An 11,167-nucleotide genomic window follows, 5' to 3' on the forward strand; every position below is an offset into this window, starting at 1 on the left:
TATGCAATACCTGCTAGTTTCTTGCAACGAATCGAAAATTAACCACAGAACAACGTGTTTTGTGCTACAACGTTTGTAAAAGCACAGTAAGATCACATTATGTATCGAGAAACAGGGCTTCCATTTCGAACAAAATCTGTAAAGGAATGTGCAGTCAAATGTAAATTGAATGTAATTAAATGTGAGGAACTGTTTGGGGAAAGCAACTTTTAACACACTTTGTATAATGCTCTAATCGTATTATAATTCAATTTTAAAGAATGAGGATTTCTTCATTTTAAGTATTAGCTTTAGAGCGTGCCATTTGCTTATAAACCATACGTAACTTTAAAAAATGACAAATACTAAACCTCAAGCAAGATGAAATGAGGAGCTCCGAAACAAAACCCGTTAAGTCCACCTCCGATCAAAATTGAGTTTGAAATGGATTCTTACTCTACGAAATGTCCTGCATCGATCTACAGTCTCTATTCGGTTCTAACTCTGTTGCATCCCTGTTAAAAATGCGGTCGAAATCGAGAGTTTGTTTCATAATCCATCCAGTCCACCGCTCCAGTTGGAACAAACCCCGTTAAGTCAACAGACTCAGACTTCTGTTTATTCTGCAGCCACATAATACTAATAATTTTATTAGTTCATTGTTGCAGCTGCATCTGCTGCTGCAGGCATATCATTGTTACTGTAATGGCATCATTGTTGGTGTATAAAATTACACATTTTTAATAATTTAAGCAGGAGAATAAAATTGTATTCGTAGAAAATAAGTCAGTCTCGCAGTAGTGCTCTAGTAGTATGTGGCATGGAGGGAAGTGTGTCTGTCTTAGAGGGATCTCTAGGGTCCAGAAAGAGGAAATTAATGACAGAGACAATGTGAAAAAGAGAATATGAAGCCAGGTACAATATTTAATATTAAATCTCCATCGTAAATTAAATGAAAATAATGTAGTCCTGAGTTAAATTGTTCGTAAAAATGTCATGGATATACGACTCCACAATTTTATTCTAGATATTATAATGATAAGGATCACGGTCTCATGGAATTTGAACCTCCCAGTAGTCACAAGGAAGGGCATTTCAAATCCTGTTCGATCCCCGTATATAGTTTTATAAAGCCAGGAAAAAAGGTTTATGCACATTGCAACAAAGTGGAATAAGACAGGCTTCTTGGTTCATTGATGTCTGTTTAATCCACGAAGAGGCGACGTCAACGAAAACACGATTTCGGAAAATTGAACAGTCTTGTAAAATATATAGTAAGAATGTTTTTGAATGTAGTCATGTTCATGATAGCGTACATAATAATTTATGCATTTGTAAGCGTCTCAAAAATATTATTTCCGACCTGGGTAGCACATTGGTAGTGTACTCGCCAATGAACTCAAAGGTTGCGTGGTCAAACCCGCCCCAGGTGGTGGATTTTAAGTTTTTAAAATCCACAGCAGATCAAATATATTACCCTAAAGATACTCAATACTATGTTACACTTGGTTATGTCGCGATATAACCAAGTTGTTAGAGCGACTATAATCACATTTAAAAATTTTATTATTTTTTCTATTATTATTATTATTATTATTATTATTATTATTATTATTATTATTATTATTATTGTAGGTAAGAGGTGCCAATAATGAGGAGATTCCAATCTGTTCATTCTTTCGTGTTCTCGTCGTTATTGGTCAATGTCGACTGAAAATTATAGCATCCAACACACTGGCTGGAAAGCCCACTAAGGAAAGATTGGGCGAGGATCGTAGGTCAAAACGGTCTCAAAAAAGAGACGATCTGTTATTACATTTATATCAAACTTGAAAGCATGCGAAAGCCACTACTCTCTCGGAAAAAGTATGAGATTGTACTTTCTTTCAAATCTCAGTATAAGCAAACTACACAAAATTTATATTTCCAGTGTCAGACTCTTTGAAAGTAAAATGGTGGTTCTTTTACAACATCTTTTCCACTGAATTCAACTTGGGGTTTGGTACACCTTCTACAGACATGTAGATATTGTGTAAGAATGCATCATGAAGTGTAATCCTCTGTCAGCGGTAAGAAAAAGGAAGAAACTCGTGCTGCACTCATCGTCCACAAAATCAAAGCAAACAAATTCTACAAAATGTTGACACACTTTGTTTCGATTTCCAACAGGTTCAGCTGTGGCCGAAACTACCAATAAGTGAGGCTTTTATGTTAGGTTAGATTAGATTCTACGTATTCTGTATTACAGACGTTGAGAACAAATCCCCTAACTTTTATTGCTGAACTGAAAATCAGGCAAGCCAAGGAGTAAAAGAAGTAGCTTCAGTTACAAATTTTCTTAGCAGACAGAATTTTGATGAAGCTGTCTTCATTAAAAGGCTAGTTCCCGACAGGTGTGGAGGTCAAAATCGAAATTCTATTCTTGTACATGCTCCCTAGTGGTGGCTTCTGCAAAAATCACCGCAATCTGTGAAAGACATATGTATGATTTTTCCTGGTCGAGGCCATTCATATCCTCCCAACAGGTAAGGCATTTGACATAATAGAAAAAGCATTGCGAAGGCACTCTGAAATATTTATGGCTAAAGACTACCACAATTTCTGTCGTAATGTGGACAAAGTTTCCTTTCTGGGGATAGATTAGAAAGTTCAAGATTTCAGTGCATTTACCTCCGAAGTTCATAAGCAGGAAGGGATCAGTATTATGAAAACGATACGTTTGATGAAGAAAATAAAGGCAGGTAAAACGAATGTAAATGTAGCAATGAATCTGTCATATAGACTTGATCATCATAGACGTTCGAAATCGCTGTTAAAGAGAGGTTGTCATGTGGAAGATACAACTCAACCCTTGAACATGCCAGTTTGCCCAGGTAATGTGAAAACTGCAAAGAAGGCTGATGTGGACTGTTTGTTGAAACAATGATCTGGAGATGAGTGGAGGAACATGCCAAAACTACAGTTTTAAGCAAACATTGTTGATTATAAGAAAAATGACACGGAATGAAGAGAAAAATGAAAGATGTGATTGTCTTGATAAGGGAGAAGGTTTTGGAATGATATAGCACTTTCTTTTGTGTTTTGATTTGCTTGTGAACATGACTAAAGCATAATGGTCATAATTTATGGACCATTAATTCATTAACAATCACTGTCACATGTACTGGTACGAGTTAATTTTGATTTAGTAAACTTGATTTCGTAAAGTACATACTTGTATTTCGTTAGCATCCGTTTCTAAAATGGTTTTGTCCACCTGAATGGAACAAAACAAGTTAAGTCCAGCCGAAATTTTTTTTTAAGTTGCCATTATTCCTAATTTAGATGCAACTGATTTTCAGCGCTAGTCATTTTGTTATCAAGAAAGAGTCCTTTTTACAGTAGTGGTTTCTTTTAATTTTTTTATGCAATAGTTTAAGCTGTAGACGTTTTTCGTCTTTCCTGAAAATTTATGATTTGTGAACTTAACGGGTTTTGTTTCGGAGCTCCTCAAATATAAAAAAGAAAAATGTCAAGTCTTAGGCATAAAAAGTGAGACAGAAATTGTCGAAACCCCCATAATTGCGTGCAACGTCTATACATGAATTACGGCAATGAAATTTGAGTAGTCTAAATAAAATAAAATTTGTTGTAAGATTTATGTCTGTCTAACGAACGTAATGAACCTATGAATAACAATCAATTCTCCAATGCCAATAATAATAATAATAATAATAATAATAATAATAATAATAATTATTATTATTATTATTATTAATTTTATTTATTTATTTACTTATATTTAATGTGCTGTACTAAGCCAATGGCCCATTACAGTTCGGCACAATAACAATAATAATAATAATAATAATAATAATAATAATAATAATAATAATAATAATAATAATATATAATATAATTTTAAAATGTCTTATTGTATTATGTGCCGGACACAACGAACAGGAAAGATAGTGAGCGAACATTCTGCATCACACAATTGAACACAGGAAAGATATGAAAACAAATTTTGCCTGTAGCATTTCACTAGGGACAAAATCATTTTTCCTGCCGTAAATCTGAGACATGGAACCCACAGATTTACTTCTCTCCTGAGCGAATCCATATTAAGCATCTTATCGTCCTCGACATTGCTTCAAATCCCGAACCTCAGACCCAACAGCCAGCATGCTTACAGTGAGACCACCGAGGAGCACAGGGAATGCGATAAATTTAAAGAAAGTGAAAAATACCTCTATCATAGCTAATAAATTTCAAAAGTTACTTGTAAGCAATAAAGGCAAAGGTGAAGTTGAAAATTCTCACTTCACTTCACTTACCACTTAGAATATCCACCATCGTCTTCCATTACATCCAGCTTTGGCTCCTCCTTCACTATATCCAGGTCACATGACTCTTCCTACAAAAGGAAAGTGCTATTGTAAATGATGTAGAGAACACAGATAACAATGCATAAAATGTGCATGTGTACATCGAGTGAAAAATCAATTTCATACTACTTGTTGTGTATTGAACGTATTTTACTAAAGTCTGAGAAAAGATACAGTTCATCCTTTAATATCGAGACTGTGACAATGAAAGAAATAGCTTTTTAACTGCATATAAGATCGAATACTGAAAATCTCACTGTTACTTCTACTTAGAATTGTAAAGCATTGGATTTCATTTCAGTGATAATACTATATACTGTAAGCTACGTACCTCTGGTTCACATTTCACTGCGGGAAATGGATCCAGAAGTGGAGGTGTTTCATATTTGACCACTTGACTGGTAGAATAGACAGGATACTCATACTCCATTTTTATTTCATCCATGTTGTGAAATGTGAAATTTTCTTCCTGAGGTAAAAAAATAATTAATATATTTTAAAAAGTTAATAATAAAGTGTAATACCAAACGTTAAAAAATTATGGAGATACAAAAAAAGTTTCTGTGTTGGCATAAGGTTGAGATCAATGAAGTTAAGCTGCCACATATTTATTTCCATTATTCATGTACGTGTATCATCACTAATCCTTCCTGTGCCATAATAGCGAAAATTGGACAACACAGACGTATTATAGTCAGAGAAAAATACTGATTGAAATCTGCAAAACAAGATTTCGCAAGATCTGAAAGTATACTCTATTAAAAAAAGTAGCAGACTACAATATGTAAGAAAACAAGGCCAAATAATGAAAAAAATGATGGATGAATTCCAAGGGAAGATCAGGTTAACAGTAGATTGAAAGGTTGATTATGATCATGATAATGACGATGACAATGTCGACAACAATAATGATGATGATGATGATGATAGTAACAATTTATTTTATTTATTTATTTACGTACTAATATTTAATGTGCAGTACAACAGCCAGGGGCCAATAACAGTTCAGCACATGACAATTTAAGTATAATAATAATAACAACAATAATAATAATAATAATAATAATAATAATAATAATGATGATAATAATAATAATAGTAACAATTTATTTTAGTTATTTATTTGCGTACTAATATTTAATGTGCTGTACAACAGCCAGGGGCCAATAACAGTTCAGCACATGACAATTTAAGTATAATAATAATAATAATAATAATAATAATAATAATAATAATAATAATAATAATATATTTATTTATTTACTAATGTTTAATGTGGTGTACAACAGCCAGGGGCCAATAACAGTTCAGCACATGACAATTTAAGTATAATAATAATAATAATAATAATAATAATAATAATAATAATAATAATAATAATAATAATAATAATAATAATAATAATAATCATAATAATAATAGTAATAACTTATTTTTTTGATTTATTTACTAATATTTAATGTGCTGTACAATAGCCAGGGGCCAATATCAGTTCAGCACATGACAATTTAAGTATAATAATAATAATAATAATAATAATAATAATAATAATAATAATAATAATAATAGTAACAATTTATTTATTTACTAATGTTTAATGTTGTGTACAACAGCAGGGGCCAATAACAGTTCAGCAGATGAAAATTTAAGTATAATAATAATAATAATAATAATAATAATAATAATAATAATAATAATAATAACAATTTATTTTATTTATTTATTTACTAATATTTGATGTGCTGTACAACAGCCAGGGGCCAATAACAGTTCAGCACATGACAATTTAAGTATAATAATAATAATAATAATAATAATAATAATAATAATAATAATAATAATAATCATAATAATAATAGTAACAATTTATTTTTTTTATTTATTTACTAATATTTAATGTGCTGTACAATAGCCAGGGGCCAATATCAGTTCAGCACATGACAACTTAAGTATAATAATAATAATAATAATAATAATAATAATAATAATAATAATAATAGTAACAATTTATTTATTTACTAATGTTTAATGTTGTGTACAACAGCCAGGGGCCAATAACAGTTCAGCAGATGACAATTTAAGTATAATAATAATAATAATAATAATAATAATAATAATAATATTAACAATTTATTTTATTTATTTATTTACTAATATTTAATGTGCTGTACAATAGCCAGGGGCCAATAACAGTTCAGCACATGACAATTTAAGTATTATAATATTAATAATAATAATAATAATAACAATAATAATAATAATAATAATAATAATAATAATATGCATGCGTGTGAAGCATTTTAAAAATATTTTAATTTGTTTATTTTACGACGCTTTGTCAACTACGATGGTTGTCAACCAGGATTTGAACCCGAGGCTGCTCGTTTCATGGTCGGAATATGCCAACCATTACTCCACAGCAGTGGATTGCGTGAAGATGTAAGTTTATGTCTGTCACACCTGCATTTCATTAGTACTTGTATTTTATTTAATAACACTAGTACTTTACCTCTGATTGAGGTTCTGATTCATATGTAGATAACTCTATTATCAGGCAGTACATCTCACTTGACGATGTGTGTCAGAGGAAGAACAATTGTTTATATATGTTTCAAGTCTGACTAGTGGAATATGTAGCTAATTGGCGATCTATGCAGTGGGAAAGGAACTGGCTACCCTACCCCATTATCTCCTGGTCCAGCTGCCTCATGAGTGGTGCCATGTTGATATCACTTGTGGGGTCTTCGGACAGTTGACTAAACAACAGTAGTACCAATGAAATGCAGGTATAATTAAATGCAGGAAGAGATTTTCCCTGCAGCTTGCTTTCAGGGACCGAGGTTCCTTTGTCATAAATCAAAGGCGGAATTACATCCCTTCTAGAGGAAGTTATATCAAGGATTTTATTGCTCTTAAAAATTCAATGCCCGCAGTGTGGTTTAAACCTGCTGATTTTGTATCTGCCAGTTAATTTGATAGCACATGCATTTAAATATGACATATTTCAACAATAATAAGGAAGCCTATATATACATTACCGTTACAAAACATTTTTCCACATTTGTGGCATTCTTTGGTAGAGTCAACGGGTCTGTTTCAGGCTTCACTTGGATATCTTCCATCACAACTGGAAAGATAAATAAAGAATATGTATTCCACTGTGAATTAAATTATGATAAAAAGCAGATACTTCTTGACAAAAAATGTATTACTACATGATGTTCTGTCACCTCTTAATCTGTGGCCAGTACTCATAACAGCATGTTTCCTGCATAGCATGATCAGGCTAAGCTGAGAATTTGCGATGCAGTTCTTTCGTGAAGAAGAACTTACCTTGTGTTAAATCAGTGTTTCAAAGTGCCAAGCTTCTACTTCCAAACAAAGTTCGCAACTTCTAAAAATGTTCAACAACACAAAGCGAAGTTATTCATGTGGAATAATACAAATCTCCTGCCAGAAGTTTTCACTCAATTCCTCGAAAGAACGAGGATTATTTGCATGAACTTCCCCTTTCAAAGAACTCCAAAAATAATTTATGTATCTAGGCATATTTATTGCAAACAGTCTTTGTGGCAGTGACTATTAAAACATAGGCCAAGTAACCTTTTAGACCATTGTGGTAATGTACGAAAATAAACTGAGTTCGACTCTTCACGCTATTATTATTTTTGGCACTTTAAAACATTACCAGTAAATTGTTCATTGAATTATGAACATAGTATAAAGTGAAAGCCAACAGAATAGCTCAAGCAGGTAGCTTATCTATCACGTTTGCCTGCTGATCTAGAGTTTGGCTTGGGTGTGGGTTCGATTCCTGCTTGGATGGATTATAGCCTTGCAACAAACATTTCAAAGTGCGCTGACACCAAGTGCTCCTACTGAGCATACTGGAGTGGGGAGTAAGTCTTTTGTCGTGAAACTCTCGAAGAGTAAGGGTTTGCTCCTACGAAGTACCGTATTGTTTCCTCTAGATAGTCTAATGTATTATTATATTTGTCTCTGTTAGCGTATTTCAGGTCAATCTAAACGAGTATAATGGCTCTCTCAGTCATGCCTCTCGTTATGAGTTAAGGAGACGTGAAACTATGACGTCATGCACTAAGCAGCAATGGAAATGCTAGGTTTAGTTGTCACACTACTCCTGGTTGAGTGTTAGAGAAGGCCCTATGGCTGTAACGCTGTCAGGTTAAACAAAACAATTAATAATAATGATAATAATAATAATAATAATAATAATAATAATAATAATTATTATTATTATTATTATTATTATTATTATACCTTGGTGCGTTTTTTCAGAGGTTCTTCCCAATCACAAGGTGAATGTCAAGTAATCTATGGCGAATCCTTGGCCTCATCACCAATACATAGGCGAAGAGAGAACCATTTCCTTGGTGGGGGGGGGGCAAAGCAAAACCATAGAATCCCCATATAACGGGGTTATGGGGGGACATCATTTACCTCCTCCCCCGTTATAGCTTGACCGTGGTATAGTATATCGGAACATGATCATTTAATAAAAGTATTTTCGGGGGCATTTTTCTTACATTGTTACATCCACATCCACGATGTTTGCCACAGAGTTGTATAGGGCTTGAACTGTAGGTCTACTACAAATTATAACAGGGCATAAGTTAAAACAATCTCCATCGTTTTCTCTCTTGTACAGAAACACATGCATACATCAGCCCTTTACATTTTCTTTTGCAACCCATCTAGCATCCAGGAAAAAAAAAAAAAAAAAAAATATTGCTACAATTTAAGGTGGCCATTATACACTATACATTTTTTCTTTTACATATAAATGTACAGCAATTATTAATTGTCAATATTACAGATATTATTCCGTAAGACAAATTAATAAAAAATCTTTAATATTCTCATAGCTAGCAGTGCATATGTCTGTACAGATTACTGTGCACATAACTGCGGAATCCCAGCGAAATAAGTCACTCAGCTGAGTGCGCCACTTGTATAATAGCAGTTGACTTGGACATAAAACGTCAACATATATGCCTAACTTGGAGTCTGGCCAAAAGTGGAACATTGAAGGAGGAGGGTTCGGTCCGGTGCTGTGGATTGAATTCGGCGTAGCTCAGTGGTCAGAGTGCTTGGTATGTAGAACTAAGAACCCGGATTCGATCCCCGGCACCGAAGCGAATTTTTCTCCTCAAATATTAATTGTCAAATATTAATAGTCAAATATTAATACCTTAAGTTGTTATTTCAGAGAATGCTTCAATTATCAAAACTTCTGTAAATTGGAGTTAGGGTGAATATGAAATCAGAAAAATATCCAGGATATAAAAGTCTATAATATATCATAAAATACTCTACAATATTATTTTCTGAAATCGTGTACATGGTATCATTAACATATAGTGTACTTCATCAATTAATTATTGTAAAATCGTGTTTATTTTCTTTTCGTGTCAACATATATGCGTAATTTCATTAATTTATTTTTTATTTTATTGTAAATCTTAATTATTAGTATAAACATTTCTTTAACAATAGTCGTTTTTTCTTTTAACTTAAGACTGCATTATTCTGATCTTAAGGCAAACTCAATTTATGAGTCAGACGTCTATACACGCTTCTCTATGCAGACCAGTTCTATTCCACCATTTACTGCTTAGCTTTCTTGGGATGAGAGCTCTGCATATCATTAAACTGACGGAAAATTACGACGCGGTACCGGTCTACATAGGAAAAGTGTGTGTGTGTGTGTGTGTGTGTGTGTGTGTGTGTGTGTGTGTGTGCATATTCAAAATGAAAACATGCTAGATTACGCCAGCGGTGACCAAAACTCGAACTGCAGTGATTACATCAACAGACAGCCTATAAAGTAAGGACACAGAGGAAAGGTACTGGGCATGAAAACTACAACCAGTGGTGGCTCCTGTACTAACATCTTCATCAATCCCGCGGATAAAAATCTCAAGCTTTGCTGTATCAGTAATGTCACTGCTGTCATCAAGAGCCAGTGAATAATATACGATTTTTCTTGCTTCTTTTTTTAACCCTCCTATTGAATATAATCAGGAATTTTCTAAATTCTTCTCTCAATACTTGGTAGAGAAATTCGTAGTTTTTCAAAATTAAAAACTTCTTATGGACAAGTTATTTAAGCTATTTGAATCATTACTCTTTTGAGAAATTCTGTTCTATTAAAAGGCTTTAGAGCACGAGATATTTCAAACCCCATTAGGTAGCTGACTTTCTTACATTTATTTATCTCATCTTTCTCTTCCTGGTTATGATTTAAGAGATGTCAATTCCTGGCATTTAACAGTTCGTTGGCACATAATATTGAATCAGTTTCTCTACAATAGTATTATTAAATGAATAACTAATAAATAGTTACCCTCATCTAAAGATTAAGAAGATTAAAATTGAGATAAAATCTAATAATTTTATCCTTCTAGGGAGAAGATCTAAAAATATCAATATTCATACACGTACAGAAGAATGATAGAAACATATACTTAACTTAGTGGTCAGTAATAATAATAATAATAATAATAATAATAATAATAATACATTATTCAGTGTGGCAATTAATGTTTATAGATAATCATAATTGAACTGTTGAGCAAAGTAAACATTACATTTTGTCCGACAGAACCAGGGGCGATTTCTCCGGGCATGCTATGCTTGCTGCGCAAGCCCAATATTTTCGTAGAATGTGTATTTCTCAAAATGGGATTACGTACATTAAAATTTCTTTTGATATTTGTAATAATGTCTTGGCATAATACCATCCGCAGGTTGCACACCGCAAGATCACAACGCTTGCTTGTTTCTCGGAGCTACAGGAA

General features: G+C 32.9%; 1 protein-coding gene across 3 annotated transcripts in view; it reads right to left on the reverse strand.

The window, feature by feature from the left end:
- Positions 1 to 8,496, reverse strand: part of LOC138716478 (zinc finger protein 708-like) — a 49,874-nt gene extending 41,378 nt beyond the window's left edge. The window contains exons 1-4 of one of the 3 annotated variants that reach the window (XR_011336675.1): positions 7,680 to 7,893; positions 7,385 to 7,473; positions 4,678 to 4,815; positions 4,296 to 4,375 (exon numbers count right to left, since the gene is read on the reverse strand). Coding sequence is in view for 2 of the 3 variants with exons in the window: in XM_069849627.1 (XP_069705728.1) it covers positions 4,296 to 4,375; positions 4,678 to 4,815; positions 7,385 to 7,468 (302 nt within the window). In the remaining variant the exon portion in view is untranslated. Of the gene's footprint in view, positions 1 to 4,295; positions 4,376 to 4,677; positions 4,816 to 7,384; positions 7,474 to 7,679 lie in introns of all 3 variants that reach the window. The other 2 variants (XM_069849635.1, XM_069849627.1) reach the window with 2 other exon arrangements.
- Positions 8,497 to 11,167: the final 2,671 nt, after the last annotated feature.

Source organism: Periplaneta americana, chromosome 2 (assembly GCF_040183065.1).
Source record: "Periplaneta americana isolate PAMFEO1 chromosome 2, P.americana_PAMFEO1_priV1, whole genome shotgun sequence".
In the NCBI taxonomy this organism is placed as follows: Eukaryota; Metazoa; Arthropoda; class Insecta; order Blattodea; family Blattidae; genus Periplaneta; species Periplaneta americana.